The 15867-nt window shown below is 47.3% G+C and overlaps 7 protein-coding genes across 7 annotated transcripts; all 7 read right to left on the bottom strand.

Annotated features, from left to right (window-relative positions):
* Positions 1 to 186: 186 nt before the first annotated feature.
* On the bottom strand, positions 187 to 1884 carry M430DRAFT_50781 (hypothetical protein; the record flags this gene model as incomplete). The annotated part of the gene is made up of 2 exons (XM_024868168.1): positions 187 to 1726; positions 1868 to 1884. The coding sequence occupies 2 exons, from the start codon at positions 1882 to 1884 to the stop codon at positions 187 to 189; spliced, it is 1557 nt and encodes a 518-aa protein (XP_024721143.1).
* A 616-nt stretch (positions 1885 to 2500) lies between these two features.
* Positions 2501 to 2803, bottom strand: M430DRAFT_19385 (hypothetical protein; the record flags this gene model as incomplete). Its single annotated transcript, XM_024864062.1, has 2 exons — positions 2501 to 2638; positions 2723 to 2803. 2 exons carry the CDS (start codon positions 2801 to 2803, stop codon positions 2501 to 2503), a joined length of 219 nt encoding a protein of 72 aa, XP_024721142.1.
* Positions 2804 to 3508: 705 nt separating this feature from the next.
* On the bottom strand, positions 3509 to 4445 carry M430DRAFT_102155 (hypothetical protein; the record flags this gene model as incomplete). Its single annotated transcript, XM_024860770.1, has 2 exons — positions 3509 to 4330; positions 4386 to 4445. The coding sequence occupies 2 exons, from the start codon at positions 4443 to 4445 to the stop codon at positions 3509 to 3511; spliced, it is 882 nt and encodes a 293-aa protein (XP_024721141.1).
* Positions 4446 to 5247: 802 nt separating this feature from the next.
* M430DRAFT_121647 (hypothetical protein) lies at positions 5248 to 6497 on the bottom strand. Its single transcript, XM_024861810.1, has 3 exons — positions 6152 to 6497; positions 5521 to 6079; positions 5248 to 5470 (listed from the first exon to the last, which is right to left on the bottom strand). Exons 1-3 carry the CDS (start codon positions 6387 to 6389, stop codon positions 5266 to 5268), a joined length of 1002 nt encoding a protein of 333 aa, XP_024721140.1. The 5' UTR covers positions 6390 to 6497; the 3' UTR covers positions 5248 to 5265.
* A 2229-nt stretch (positions 6498 to 8726) lies between these two features.
* Positions 8727 to 10184, bottom strand: M430DRAFT_66780 (hypothetical protein). The gene is made up of 4 exons (XM_024869247.1): positions 10027 to 10184; positions 9637 to 9975; positions 9107 to 9580; positions 8727 to 9018 (listed from the first exon to the last, which is right to left on the bottom strand). The coding sequence occupies exons 1-4, from the start codon at positions 10108 to 10110 to the stop codon at positions 8815 to 8817; spliced, it is 1101 nt and encodes a 366-aa protein (XP_024721139.1). The 5' UTR covers positions 10111 to 10184; the 3' UTR covers positions 8727 to 8814.
* A 2343-nt stretch (positions 10185 to 12527) lies between these two features.
* Positions 12528 to 12677, bottom strand: M430DRAFT_75987 (hypothetical protein; the record flags this gene model as incomplete). Its single annotated transcript, XM_024869556.1, has 1 exon — positions 12528 to 12677. A coding segment is annotated over one exon (150 nt), but the record flags the coding sequence as incomplete, so codon positions are not given.
* Positions 12678 to 14118: 1441 nt separating this feature from the next.
* On the bottom strand, positions 14119 to 14658 carry M430DRAFT_19381 (hypothetical protein; the record flags this gene model as incomplete). Its single annotated transcript, XM_024864061.1, has 1 exon — positions 14119 to 14658. One exon carries the CDS (start codon positions 14656 to 14658, stop codon positions 14119 to 14121), a length of 540 nt encoding a protein of 179 aa, XP_024721137.1.
* Between the last annotated feature and the right edge of the window lie 1209 nt (positions 14659 to 15867).

Raw genomic sequence — 15867 nt, 5'->3', positions numbered from 1 at the left:
TAAACCTACCTTGACTTACCTTGAGATTGCTTTCCGTGGTTCAAATACGACCGTCTAGGAGGGCTGTAACCTCATCACTACGTTACATTTGGTCTATATATATGTCCAAATATGCAAATTCGTTTCTGAAAGTACCCGTACCTACAGGAACAATCAAAACTAACTTACCACCTTTTTGCCCTCATCTCAGGCTGGCTTCCACTCAAAGTGATGCGCTCCCTTCTGGGGCTTTCCCGGATCTTCGCCCTTCACTTTCGGTTTGTCATATCCATGAGCCCCGAACAAGTCCATCTCCGCCTCCATGAACTGTGTCGGCAGGCTCGTGCCTGCTTCGTATTTCACGTACTCCAGGCTCGCTGACAGACTCGGCGCATAAGCGTCCCACTCGCCAGCGCGCAGTACCACCTCTTTCAGATTCTGATAGTTATGTGCCAGTGCAGCGGCTACTTCGTCTATGAGCTTCACATTCATGACATGGATATGGCGCTCTGCGGCATTGGTGAGCGCCGGTTCCAGGATGTCAGCAATGTGGTCCGCGCGTATGATGCAGCCAGCACGCCAGATCTGGATACACGTCTCTAGGTTGACGTGCCAGTCCTCGTCCGTAGAGGCGCGGGCGATGAGCTCAAGCCCTTGACAATAGGAACAGAGAAACGAGGCGTATACAGCTAGACGGAGGCTCTCGATAAAGCGGGCTTTGTCGTTTTCGCTCAGTTTGACCTGCCTTGGCCGTGGGACATTCCTGAGATTCGTGGCCACTTTCACCCGTTGTGCGCGGTTACCAGAAGCAACACGGAGGAAGTGACCAGTGGCGATGGTCGGCGCAGCGATGTGCCGTTCGGCGGCTTCCATGACGCTCCAGTACAGGGTTCCCTCCGTATCGTCGTCGTCTTGAACGACTTTGTCGAGGACCTCATCAAGCATATGGCACTGCCTCCTGTTCCCTTTCCCCTTTTGGTCACTTTCTGGCCCTCTCTTTTGTTCACAGATTTGTGACCCGATCTCAACGAGGTACGTATTCTTCAGCTCCCCAGTGGCGTTCCAATTCTCAAAGATCTTGCCAATTTCATCGTACTCGAGACCAAGGCATTGGTGTAGCAATCCCCAGGCTTCGCATAAAGTCGAGAGCATGCCATTCTCGATCCCATTATGCACCATCTTCACGTAGTGCCCACTACCACGGGGTCCAATGTACGCGACACACGGCCGGCCAGTCTTGGATTCCTTTGCTGAGTACTTCTGTAGCAACGGCAGGACATCGTTAATGATACCTTCTTCCCCACCAGGAGACAGACTTGGTCCGTGCCGCGCAGCCTGATATCCTCCTGAAACCCCCATGCCTATCCAGGCAACGCCCTTGCTCTTGAGCTCATTCTGACGACGTTCGGTATTACGATAGTTCTCGTTCCCGCCGTCTAGGATGATGTCCCCCGACTTGAGTTGATCCCGTAGCTGGTTTAGGACCGAATCGGCCGGAGGGCCATGCGTGATGGAGAATAGAAAGAGTCGCCGCGGAGATTTATCGAGGCTTCGAATGAAATCTTCCAGCTTGTGGAACCCATCGAGGGAACCCTTCAAAGACTTGACATTCTTGGCATTGTCAAGAAGCCGATCGACATTATCGGCTTTGACGTCCCATATAGAGACATCAAGGCCCAGCTCTGAGAATGCGAGAGCCATCATCGATCCCATGCTCCCGGCACCGACGATGCCAATCCGACGGAATCTTTCGAGGACATCCATGTCTGCAGGTCTTGATGATTATTTGTGAACTTTGTGATAAGTCCTCGATACCTTTGTACGAGCCATCCTTTATAAGACAACGAGTCTACTAACTCGTAGCTATGGCAAAGACCAGCTCATGAACTTCTGGCGGTTTGCCATGACGGCAGGGTGACGCAATGGGAAGAAGGTGGTCAGTGGAGTCGTGACATGGTCTCGTGACATAAGCGAAGTGGGTAGATATTATCAGTGGAGAGTCACTCACTCTTTACATTGAACTCCACATATCAGGAAAAGGCAAATTTTGAGTTCACGGATCAATCCGTAGTTGGATTATGCCGCTATGATCCCAGTTATAGCCGAATTCAAAGTCGAAGACCCTCCATTTCCCAGCTCCATCGGTTGGCTCCACGTTCAGGTGGGCAGATAGCCGCTGTTGCGTTCATTGTGTCATACATCTCGCTGATCGCCTTTCAATCCATTATTTTTGTTTGATCTGATTACTTTGTGATATCTCCGTAGTGACACTCCTTAGTTGGGGATGTCCGGGGAGTTTGATAAGAGTCGAAATAGCTGTCTTAACATGGTACCAGCTAGCTTACGTAGTACACGCACGCAAGTGGTCTCAGAGGCCGTAGTATATATAGGTCTAACAATTGATTGAGTTCTGCCTATCTTTTACCATTATCTGTCTAGTGAGTGAAATCTGGCATGCACCCTAACGAACATGATGCACCATGGTGGTATCCCAAAGTTCCATATACCTTAGGTATCAATCTCAATCATCTGATTTTGAACCGCCTTTCTTAGCCCCCTCCTTTGCCTTCTCACCCATCTCCTTGGCCTTGTCACCCGCTTCCTTGGCCTTCTCAGTACCCTTCTCGACAGGACCTCCTCCCTTGCCGCCCTCCTCTTTCTGCACTTTTTATCAGCTCTGTCCAACAAGAGGAATGTCCTATGACAGATAAAAGACGAGGAAGGTGGTTGTTCCATTTCTTACCTTCTTATCAGGCTCCATGCCGGTTTTACTTGCCATCTTATGGATCTCTTCTTCGGCTTTGTTTGCCAAGTTGCCAGACATTTTGATGCTTTGTCAAAGATTTAAGCGAATTCTTGTTCTGCGTATCGTTCAGGTCTTCTCAATATTTGGTAGATATCAAGGTAGGAGGAGCGTTGTGAGGGAAGTTCTCAATATATGTAGGTAGCTATCAATCCACAATTCTGAGAGTCATGGTTATGGTGTGACTATGATTTATCAACTAAGGCCTTTGAGGTAGCATCATCTTATCATTCCACTTTTGTAACATCCCACTTCGTGACAATAATGCCGTCAATCAAGGGAAGCCAGGACTGACAGGACAATACGTCGAGCAAGCGACGAGGAAGATCTACCATGAAAACGGTGGGAAAATGGCTATATTTTAGCTATCTCTTGGTATATTTTGACATGCCGAGAACACCAGGGTCCAGGGGAAAAGGTTGTTATTAGTGAACAATCATCCATTGACACTTGGTAACTTCACTGTAGTCTGTGTGGTCATGGCTGAGACTAAATTAGTGTTTATGATAAGAATATCTAAGAGCAGTAGTTCAGAGAAGTTGAGTCTCAATTCTTGTTAAAGGCAATATTGAATAGATCATGTGTCGTCACTTCTTTCATTACTAGCAGGCCTGCGTTTTGGATGAGCAGTAACGAAAAAGAGATTATATGTAATCTTCATATATTTCATCAACCCTTCAGAGCGGGTGTCCTAAACTAGACTAATTCAAGTTCGGGAGAAGATATCTATGTCCCAGCACTAAGCATATATCCACCATCGACGGCCACCGTCTGCCCATTCAGGTACTGATTGGTTGCAGTAAATAGAACCGCACCGGCCATATCCCTGTCATTGCCCGGCCTCCGCGCCGGCACCTTCTCATATTTCTCCTTATCGAGATGGCTCTTCTGGTTCTCTCCGCTTTCACCTGCGGTCATCTCGCTAGGGAAAGGCCCAGGGGCAATAGTATTGACCCGGATCTTTAACCCATTGTTTGCAATCTCCGCAGCTAGGAGCTTGTTGAGCTGGAGGACGGCTGCTTTGCTGGCGTTGTAGCTGAAGTGGTGTTGTGACGATTTGACGAGGCCTGAGATGGACGATATATTTATGACGGTACCCGAATACCCATATTGGGTTTCGGTTGCCTTCTGGAGCAGCGGCAAGAAAGCAGCAGTCATGAAGAAGATTTGAGCAACGTTGGTTCGATAGGTTTCGACCCAATCATCAAACGTAGAAGCCTCGTTGTCAAACAGATTCTTCTTCATCTCCTCCGCAGTCTTGCTCTCGACTTTTTGCGTAGTACTACTAATTCCGGCATTGTTGATGAGGATGCACAGGCACTTCTCACGAGACTCGATCTCCTTGACGAGGCGGGCTATCTCGCTCTTCTGACGGATATCCGCAGTGATAGGGATTATTTCGCCGGGAATATTCTGACCGTGTGTTTGCACAACACGCTCGAGCTTCTCCTCGGTACGGCCCACGATATAGACTCTTGCACCGTTCACGGCTAAGGCTTGTGTAGCCATAAGCCCGATGCCACTGCCACCGCCTGTGATGAGAGCAACCTATGTCATGTGTTAAGTCTCTGAGGTAGTGGTAGCGTAGGTGGTTTATAGTTACCTTGCCCGTCACATTGAAGACTTGGCCGAGCTTAAACGCTTCGTTGTTTGACTGAGCCATGTTCCTGGTGAAATAAGTGCTTCCGAGTCTGTTCGCAACGAAGAATGGGCGACGAAGCAGTCGAGCCATGGAATTATATCTCTCGAAACCCACTGTCGTCAATGAGGGGTAATAAATTAGGTCACCCTATGGAAGTGGTTTATGACGATTGCATGAAACCTAAATTGCAGAATGGTTGCTGTGAAGGCCACAGGGTCTATGACTGCGAAAATCGAGGGCTCGGGTTGGATAAAGTCCTCTAGTTATTGTGTCAAATCCGATGGATCATGGACTCGCCGTACGCAAGTTGCCCCGCAGACACTGACTGAAGGTCATCATATGACAATTTGGTAAGTACGAAGCATGGGGATATGAGAGGCCAGAAGATGGCAGGATCTCCGCACCTCGTAACTATGATGACTGACATGGGGCCTTTCTATCCCGTATTTCCAGCTTGATATCACTGTGCGGAGAGGTCCCAGTCGATCTGTGACATCATCGAAACATTTCCTCAGCCCTGTAGTGATAGATTGATCGTGCAGAAGTGGAATCATACTGCTATTCCTCGTTCCTCTTGTCGACCCTAGTGTAACGAAGACTGGTTTTCAGAGTTCGGTCAAGGAAAACCAATGAAGCGAGGGTGGCAACTTCTCCAACCTCTCTATGTCATTAGACTCAAGAACCGATAACCTAGAAACGCTCCTAGTCCCACAAGATAAACTTCCGCTAAAGGGTATTCCAGCGTCTCGCACTCACTTAGATGCCCTCTAATTTACAAGAGATACTATCCAAAAAACTCTCGATAAGATTAAAAAAGGGTCATGGCCACGGCGCTGATCATCTATCTGGATATTGCATTGCCTAAACTCATGCCTACTTCAACATCTACCATGATGCGCTGCCGACTAATACTTAGAAGATCTTCATCGAACTTGATTCTGTCTTTCTCGAAGGCAACAATAATGCTCGAACCTCCAAACTGAAAGAAGCCAATCTCATCCCCCTTTTTTACCACTGCTCCTTCTGTACGGAACTTGTCGGAGATTCTATGAGGTTGGTCAGTTTGATACTCTAGGTTTGGTGGTAAACAACACACTTTACTGTTCCGACATCAGTAGCACCAATGGCTACAAATAGGACTCTTCCAAACTCCTTTGTTTCAATTTCAATACAGCAGCGCGCGTTGCGTGTCAAGATGTCCACATCGCTACTTAAACACAGCGGATCCACTTGATAATACTCCCCAGAAATCGCCTTGAACCCTGTAACAGTGCCACTGACGGGGGAGTGATATCGGTGATAATCCTGCGGACTCAGTCGAAAGCTTGCAATAGCGCCATCGTTCCAAAGCTTTGCTCTCGCCCGGTCGAGTAGTAGTTCCTCCATAGTAAAATTCCTTCCCTTGATCCACAACTTTCTTGTTTCGGACAATGTTGGATATACCACAACGCGCGAATCTGCAACCACCACCGCTGCCGAGTCGTCGTCGGGTTTATAAATCGGTCGACTTCCTGGCGCGTGCTCACGAATGAAGAAGTCATCAAAAGACCTGTAGTCGTATATACTCGAAGGGTGGAATTGTCTCATATCGATACCATAGAATTCTACAAATGGTTGTATCTGACTGGCTGACCGCTTTGAGGCTTCCCTCTCACCTGTTGTAAAATGAGACAATGAAAAGGTGTATAGATTGAACAAAGCAGACCAGAATGATGATGAGGTCTTACCGGCTTCGATGGTCTTGTCATGAATCCATAATCGAAGAAGGTGTGTTCGATCAAGCCATGTCATCACCGGACTGAAAAGAAAGAGCAGCTTGAGTTTCTTGAGGATTGGTTGCTGCTCCCTCTTATATTGACCGGTCTTTCGATCAACTGTCTGCCATCCTATTTCTCGATTTTGTACGAGCTTCACGAATTCCAACGCACGGTCAATGATATCGTGGACGAAGGTGATCGGCGACATGTGAGGACGATATCAATAAAAGTGTTAATAGAGCAATTTGTTTAGATACGATCAAGTTGTTCTGTGCGAACATAATCGAAACTGGCCGTGTCTGTATGATGTGCAGAGTTGAATTGTCGAATTGCCAAAGTTGAAGTTGAAGTTGCGATCACGAGCCTAGGTACGATGGAAAAAATGCATTACGTCACTATGCATTCTGGACATTGGTGACAGACATTTCATGTATAGGTACATAATCATCACTATATGGCAACCAGACAAATTGATCGGCATCCGCCCTGACGTACCTATTACATAGAATATGATGCGTTGAGGAATTACAGACGCGGTGTATGATACGCGAGCGGCCCCGCCTTCCTCCCCGCCCCCGCCCCCTAATTGATATGCAAGCCCCTCCCTTTACCTAATGCGGGGGCGGTGAACTAAAATTATAGGCAGTAACCGCACGTGCCTGGGACATCGTTTTTCCTTTCCGCCCTGTAGAGATTTTCCCCTTTTTCCCCTTTTCCCTTTTCCCCTCTCGTACAATCCTTTTCCTCCTTAGGAGTAACCGTTCAGTAATAGCTCCCCCAATATCGGTTATACAATACGCTCGTCAATGATGAATGAATATCGCGGGAAGGATAAACAAGTGATGAGATAATATAATCATAGATAAAAGAGATGAGTAAGTAAGGGGGCAAAAACGTAAAAAGGAAAAGCAAAAAAAATATACTGTCTCATGAACAGTAGTTGAACAGAAGGGGATTCGAACCCCTGCAGGTTACCCTATGGAAATACTCATGTGTTGTTACACAAAGCAAGAAGTTGAAATTCTTGAAGCCCACGCCATAACCACTCGGCCATCTGTCCTTAACGGAGGATATCCTCTTGATATGCGGAATGCTCAATACGGGGTGAATAACCGACGTTAGATGAGTTAACCGACCTCTCCAAATAGAACACAATTTTAACATCACTTCACCATGTCAGATTTCAGAACATTATCTGACAACAATGATGCATTGATTGCTGATGTGAAGGTTTCTTTTGAACATCTTCGCCTTATCCAGCTCACTTTTCTCATCTCTTTCCCACTCCACACCTGTCCCGCCTCATACTCAGGGTACTTCTCTCTCATCCCCAAAAGTCCTGTCCCCAACCTCTGCACGGCCGCGAAGTATTAACTACGCTCTTGAGCTCCTTATCAATCTTTTTCCGTGGTGGTGAGGAACACCTGGTAGATCATACCAGCGTCTCGTGTACCAGTGGCGTTGTAGGGGGACGTGGTACAAGTAGCTGGTAAGCACTCATCCCTCGGAGCCGCACAAACATTCAACATACTCACTTCTTATCACATTATGCCCGATTGTCAACTTCATCACAAGAGATATGCGGGCTCCAGGAATGCAACTAGTAAGCACCGACCGCGCCGAGCTTTAGTTACCAAATTGCCCGAGAGGTTGGCTTTGAACCTGTCAGATAATCGGACAATCCAAGGTCGATGAGAGTTTTGCTCAATGCTTGTTCAATCGCTTTCTCGATAGCCACTAAAGTTGACTTGTGATACCATTCCAGCCGATGCATGCAGCATGAAGCAAGTGCTCAATTCGTACGGTCATCTACGAGGCTGCTGCTGTTAGGCACTCTTATCATACTTGAATACTTCTGCCAGGTACTGAATGTGCTATCCAAGCTTTTGAAGTGCCTTCTATGGTGAAATGCTCTCAGTGCCTCGGAGAACAGTAGTCTCTATCGGGGCTTTGCGCCGAGGAGCAAGATTCTGAGAAATTTGGCGAATGCCCAATGGCTGATAGTTTCTCGGTCACAGTTTCTTTTACCAAATGATTAATTTTGCGCCTGAAGTAATACACCCTTGTGCTTTTGGAATCGAGCTTTAGTCTGCAGGAACGGCGTAAGCCTTACATTTTTATCCTAGTCAATCAAAGAATACGGATAGGAAGCAGGTGAGAAATATCCATTCTGATATGAGAGATATAGATAGTCACCCTTGCTCCTGCTACTCCGAGGCATCAAAATTTGGAAAGTAAGCCAAGTACTTTCAGTGTCGAGATTAAAGCCATTCCGTTTGACTGAACGCACCTGTCATGTCCATGGTCTCTTTCAATGGCATCTTACGTTTTGTGCTCCTTCTCTTATGTTTCACTAATCCAGTTGCAAAGTCTAAGAGGGCTACTACTGTAGATCCTACCGTCCAAACGGCAGTGTTTAAGACACCCCAACAAGTGTTCCTACAAGTCGTATGGGGCAGCATACACCCAAGCAGCGTATGATATCTACCAAGCATCGTACACGGATTTTATTACTTCAACGTACATCAGATTCATCAATATATTCCGCTATTCGCTAAATGATAAATCCCAGAAGGCTCTCTTAGTCAAACTATGAACGTCTTGAGATCGCCCTCCCGATAACCAGATCCAATTCACCAAACCGTCTCCAAACCATTCACGCCTACTGGTCTCTCTCCGAGTGTCGTGATTCGAAACCCATGTCTCAAACCTTCCGACGGATTCGTGACATCATAATCTGAGATTGCAGTATGGGCAGTAATCCTGTTATCCCAAAGCGCAACAGTTTGATCGTCCCATTTGACGCGAACCTGTAAGTCTTGGCCATGCGAGATGTGCTGCTCGCAATACGATCAGCCCTTCCATTTATTTTATCATTCCTCGCGGGTTGAAGCCACGCGATGTAGGAAAGAAAATGGATCTTACCGTAAAGAGCAACTTCAACAAAGCATCCGACTCCTCGTCCTTTAGCCCGTCAATCCTCTTTGTGAAAGCAGGATTCACAAACAAAGCTTTCTCCCCTGTCGTTGGATGGATCCGCACAATCGGATGCTTCGAAATCACGGGCGCTCTTCGCACATGTTTCCCATCTCTCGTCGCTCCTTCTGCCTGCGGATATGCTGAGTGCTCTGCTCTCAAGCCCTCGAGCAACTTCTGGATGGGTGGAGAAAGACGCTCAAAAGCAGCAACCTGGGACACCCATGCTGTATCCCCTCCAGTTGAAGGGACCTGGAGTAGGGTTAATATGGTAATGGCTGGCGGCTGATGCTCGTATGAGACGTCAGAATGATATCCAGTCGTCGTCAGACGTTTAGATCTGCTCTGAGCACGATATAAGTTATCGGGTCCAAGATAGATGTTGTGGAATTCAATGTGATCCTGAACATGAGCCCCTGTTGGCTATCATTCAAGTGATGTAAGCCTAGAATTCAAGAAATTGGAATTGATGGACATACGTGGACGTGCAATTTTCCGAAATACTCGCCGAACTCCTTCTGTTTCTGAGGTCCAATGTCCTTGAAATCCTGGCCGCGGAAAATAACAACTCCTCGCTCCGCAATCAACAAAGCTAACTCGTTCTTCTGAGTATCACTAAGCTTGCTTAACTGCAGGCCTTTAATCTCGGTTCCGATTCGGGGAGTGAGTTTGGTGATAGAGACATTTGGATCATTGGTTGCAAAGAGGTGAGGCTTGGCTTTGTCGGCTAGAGTACCTTTGTCAACAACCTCGAAGGGCTCAGTGGGTGGAAAAACTGTGGTGTTGTCATAAACCGGGAGGTATTGAGCATATTTGTACTGGTAAGTAAAGTTTAGCAGGTTCTGGGCTTGAGACTGTGTATGGCTCACCCCCTGGTGGGTTTTTTCGTCAAACGCCTGTTTGACCTGGATCTCAGGCTGGGGAATTGGCTCTTGGGCAACGGATGGAGCCATGTTCGCGATATTTACTACTTAAATCAGGTAGGGAAGGTTATCAGATAAATCTGGTCCTGTGATAGATGTACTTCAGTCAAGTGTCAATACAATACATGGGATTGCTTCATCTTCCTGTCAACCAAGAGGACAAGCAGTTCTGATATATTTCATCAATTCCTTGATGTCGCCATCTCCTTCTCGCCTGACGATTCCACAACTTCTTGATTAGCTGAGGTCCGCATGTGGCCGGAGCTCGACACCAGACCCCTCGATCACGCCAGAATCACAAGATCACAAGAACACGACAATACATTCACTGCGGGGTTGGAAAAGTGTCTGGAATTTCTAGAAATTGCTTTGTTGAAAAATTGGTTTTTGCGAAAATTCTGAAAAGTTTTAAACTGAAGGGTTGTATGATAAAAAATAGAAGAGAGGATATGAGGGCCAAAAAAACAGAAAAAGAAAAGAAAAAAGCAAAAAAGATGAGTTTCCAAGCTAGTACTTGGGGTCGTGAACTCAAGAGATGACTCTCTGACGGGGAGTCGAACCCCGATCTCCCGCGCTTTGCCATCAGGTGACAAGCGGAAATCATGACCGTTAGACCATCAAAGATGTATTTCAATATTGTAACGGGAGGAATTACGAGTGTTTATAAATCCTAGAGTAGCTCTCAGAACCCTTTTTACCACAACACCATTTGGTAGATGCAAAACTTATATCGTGGATCTAGAGATGCCTATCCCGGAAATTGACGATAAGCTAGGCCTAACTATTCCAATAAATGAAGAGATGAAGCAGATATCCCCGAACCGAGAATATATAACCAAAGGAAATAGAATAATCATAACCGCTGTCACTTACCCTGAACATCAGAAGTTTATCTGTACAGATCTAGTAAATATATCTGACAGATTTTCCTATCCCAGCACATCTTCAAGAGTAGTGGCCTCTCTCTCGTGTCCCTTCATGATCTACATTCTCCTGTATATTCTCTGTCCTCGCAATCAACACAGATCTGGTGAACTACACGATTATTAGTCTATTCTCTAAGACTACAGCAAAAGCACTTCGTATATTTGAAAAAGTTGAGTATAGGAGGTACAGGAGTGAAGAACATCAAGTTGGGATGGCTGTTTAATGTCGTAAATATAAGTCATAGAGGAACTTTCCAGACGGGAGTGCAGCAGTATAGAAACAAATACCGTCAACGAAATGAGGAGACTGGATCCCAAGCACACCATCTTCAAGGCATCGATCAACTTCTCCCGCAATCTATCTTCGAAAGTCTCCTTACATTCTTCACTCTAAGTACAGTATCTAGACAGACTGATATGCACTAGTATTATATAATCCCTTCAAATCTGAGGTTCCATTAAGCTTTTCTAAAAACCCCGAACTAGAACCTAGCCTTAGGTACCGCAAGGACATCCCGGCAGAGCCCTAAAACAATGGAACTTGTCTGAGACCTGTCTTTAAGACACCGAGTGTGCGTAAGACACGTATGTCCTACACTTGCATTTTTTATAATCTAACCTGGCAGCTACCTAATGACTCTCGAACTAGGAGTGTGAATCAGCAGTCGATGGGACGAGGAAGTTGGCGATGGTATTAAGGCAGAACTTATCACACTGAAGCTATCTCTGAAAAACAACTCTCCTCCCTTGGATCTACGTGCTTAACTACAAGCAATAATAAAATAACATTCTGAAAAGCGTAGATGCTCACCCTTTCTCGTTCGGAAGCTTGAGTTAGGAGTGAAAGGAAATCGAGAAGAGCATTTCGACTATGAGGACTACCCAAAACTCTCGGCTTCGCAGTTAAAGATGTTTGGAACCGTGGATCTGTAAGATGATTGATTAGATGATATATAGAGGCTCTTCTACATTACATTGCATTACTTGGCCTATCACAAATTGCGCGATGGAGAGACATTCATCTGATCTAGTCCGCGCTTGTCCTCGGTAAGGGCTGGTGGCAATAGTCATGGCTCACCGCGCAACTATTGGACTCTGAATTACTCGAATGACTCGCTGTGATTGGTCGGTCCAAACTGTTGGATTCACGGGTTGGAATAAAGAGAAAATGCCAGTGACTCTCAATGGTTTATTGTTTGTTTCACAGAAAAGAGAATTAAAGCCAGTGACTCCCCCGGAAATTCATGTACTTAACACCAAATGCCCCGAGTTCTTAAAGAAAAAGAATAAAAAAATAAATCGCCGGAAAGGCCTGAGGCCTATCCCGATACGCATCCTCTTTCCTGTGTCCATCTCTGTTCTCCTTCCTCGAAATCCTCCCCCCTTTATGCTTTCGCTTATCGCACCACAACACCAAAGTCTACCTACCTACCGCTTCCGGCAGCCTTTTCCTTTCCTATCAATCTTCGCCTCTCCTATCCCCGCATTCGCAAAGCTCTCTCCCCGTTTCTCAGGCACAGCACAATTCTCGCATTCCTCACCCATCCGGATCGTCTGCCAGATGCTCTTTTTCTTGCATGGTGTTTGCACCAGGTTCCCAGGCGTGCAATATTTTCCTAGCGCGTATGTCGTGTGCTTGCAGGTATAAACGTGTGCGTACCAATGGCACATCTTGAAACGTGTATTGATACTGTATTGACGGGAAGAGAGTGTGGAATTCGGACCTTGCAAGTGCGGGGCTTGGACAGCAATTAAGTCTGCTGAGAATGAATAGTGCGGAGAGCGTTGATCGATAGAGGAGACGGGACCACCACTCTAGGAGTTGCTGGTAGTCAGAGCCGGAGCTGAAAAGTGTGCTTGTGATGCTTGTCAGGGCGGGAGTTGGGTGGCTAGAAAGATGAAGCCTGATAAAGAAGTCAATCAAAACGTGGGCAGTTCTGATTGAAGGACAGGAAGGATATGTGGCAAGTGCTGAGATGACCACGGTCCACAACCGGAACAGAGAGCGACGTGCTGGATTCTGGAGTCCTCGTCGCAAGCTTGATCCAGATCGATGGTTATAGGAGGTCCATCTAGGCGTCACAAACCAGGTCTTATACTCAAACTCAATCGCCTCATCTCAAGACGCCTCATTCTCTATCTATCGATCTATTCCTCACCCCGGACCAGATTCCGATGCGGCTTATCGTGCGAGGACGCATCTTCTGCATTTCCCCCACGACGTTTCAAGACCAGCTTGATGGACTCGCCCCATCACCCTTCCAGCCTCAAAAACATCCTGGGAATCTCGATTTGCTTTGCCAACATTTTGTACTACCTGTTTGCTATCGGCAACTGGCCGCCGGGTCAAAAAACCGGGCTCTAACGAGGCGACTGTGTGACGAAGAGAGGAAATTTATTGGCTTGTTCCAAAGGTTTTACGGGAAATAGAGGGAGAGGTGAACGTGGGATTAGGCTCGTGTGACACGGGGAAGCAGTCACTTGCTTCCCCTAAGGCTCATTTGGCCCCTCGGAACAAAGGACTGACGGCTACCTTCCCGCTGTCTCGTCTTTCTAGGGCTGCAGAGAACAAACAATAGGAATTCAAAGACGAGCGGCAACTTGCCTGATTGACTCGCCTTTATTGTCTCGATTTGAGGCTTTTTTGAATGCTAGATGGGGATAGGCTGTCATTTCCAACCTGGGAGGCGGACAAGAGGGAGAGAGGAGGTCATCGACATCGTTCCGGACACCTCATCGTCGAAATACGTCTTGAGCTCATTTTGAGTTGTTTCCAACCGCAGAGATCATTTCGATGATGTATTTCTTCAACTACACACATGTTCTAAAAGGAGCACTCGCCCCCGACTTCCGCCATGCGGCCGCGGCTTCGTCCCGGCCCAGCCTCCTGATTATTTCCTGATCCTTGCACGCGATTTTCGCGTACTCGTGACGGACGCGATTCCGGTTATTCTCTCACCGCCAATTTGCGAGTCTGGTTGCCGACTGCTCAGAGGGATCGCTGCCACTTTCATCCGTGGAGTTGAACAGGCGGATGGGATGGGAGGGGAGGCCGCATATATGAAGGCCAAGTGCAAAGATCCGAGGTCACTGATGTGCTGGCATCGCCAGCTCAGCCTTTTAATAGAGGCGGTTGGACCAGTATCAATGGGAAGACGTCTGGCATATAAACGCAACCTCCATGGCACGCCCCAGCACCATTTCCATAGTGCCCCTTTGGCGTCGTGATTGGACGTCCGCATTTTGGGAGTTGTGGAAAAGGCGTGGCTGGTGTTCGTTTGTCGTCCAGTGAAAGCGGGAAGTTGGCATATAGCCCTACCGCACCGTACACGCTTGCATGAACTCTGCACCACTCGGCGAATTTCCTCCCAAATGGGATATCTGCTATATCAGAATCGGCAGCGTCATTGATGGCAAACATAGTGTCAATATGCAATGCGAGGTTTGCCGATGGGGCCTCGTGGAGGGAATGGCTCCAAAGCGGCCCTGTAAAGGATACGCGGAAGCTCTCAAAATGTGGAATAGACCAGTAATACCCACCACCAAGGACCCATCCTTGAGGCACCCAGGCAGAACATCGCCGTCGCGCTGCGTTGCGCTGCCACGTATCGTGCAGAAGCAACGCCAGACTATGCACATCAGGTCGCTGCATACGGAGTAGGGGGAATCAAGTGGTCGGAAGGTTCCAGGGAATTATTTAGAACTTCCTCCTCTTTATCCCGGTCTTGCGATTTCTTTCATTGTTGTTCGTTTTGCTTGTATTGTCAATTGAGTCGACGCGTCGCCGTCAATACGCTCGTTCATTGTGGGCCAGCAAACCCATCAGCCCCCGTCTCGCCGCCTCCTCTAATCCGTGCCCTTCTGGCTCAATTGGACTATCTGTGCGTTTGCCGGTCCAATTGAGTGTCGGCCAGTGGGTTCCCAAGCTTCCTGGCAGCATCACCGACCTCGAGACCAAGTTCCTGGGACCTCACCGTCTGGTCACCGCCCTGTGCAATCTGTCCTGTCTTGGGTGCAATTGCGCCTCTAGGGAGAATCAAAAATGCTTTGTGCGCGTTCCAGTATATCGTTCGAAGGATTAAAGGGTTCGCGGCGTCTATCCTGCTGAGATTCGAGCGGCCGTGACCTCTAATCGCCGCCTCCTTTATTGGCTCACAGGTCACTGCCAGTTCGCGCTTAAGGAATCTGTAATATAGTGGTCAGTGAAGCTCAATTGGATGGCAGAAGTCTGTCAGCGTTGTTTTGAGTGTGTTTGTGTTGGTATAGGTACCTAGATCTGACGTTTTGCAGTATACTGTTGTGTTGAAGTCGACTTCTTTTTTTCTTCCAGCATACTGCGAACAAGGCATAATTAGCTTCTTACCGACGCCTTGAACTCCAATATCAGCAATTTCCTGGATAACTTAAAGAATCTCACTTTTGCTGGGCATTGCCTTCTGGTGCGGGAAATACTCGCTTGTGGGACTTTTGGTAGTGGGGGAGGACGGTACAAAAACAATTGAGGATATAAAAAGTCTCGTTCCCTCTTCGATCTTGATCGCAGCATCCTCTCGTCACACGTCAAAGCCCCACGAATTCCAATCACCAACGACATCATTTTGAGTCGTTGGTAGAGCGCCGAGACACTACTGGGGATATTAGACTTGTTTACAACTGTAAGTTCAAGTTTTCTTTCTGTCTCAAACTCTCAACTCCACTCCCCACATTCACGCCACATCCTTGAAACCACAATGTCCATTGATGAGGGCCGCTACAATTGCTCTTCTTATAAGAGGGAGACAAAGGGCCTTGAATCGTCGGCTAGTTCGAGTACCTCGACGTCCGGTTCTTTGCGTTCCGTTGCACGTTTCTCTGATCTTAG

The sequence above is a fragment of the Amorphotheca resinae genome (genome assembly GCF_003019875.1).
Source record: "Amorphotheca resinae ATCC 22711 unplaced genomic scaffold M430scaffold_6, whole genome shotgun sequence".
Taxonomy (NCBI): Eukaryota; Fungi; Ascomycota; class Leotiomycetes; order Helotiales; family Amorphothecaceae; genus Amorphotheca; species Amorphotheca resinae.
Note: the sequence above shows the minus strand (reverse complement) of the source record. Positions and strands in the feature narration are given on the sequence as shown.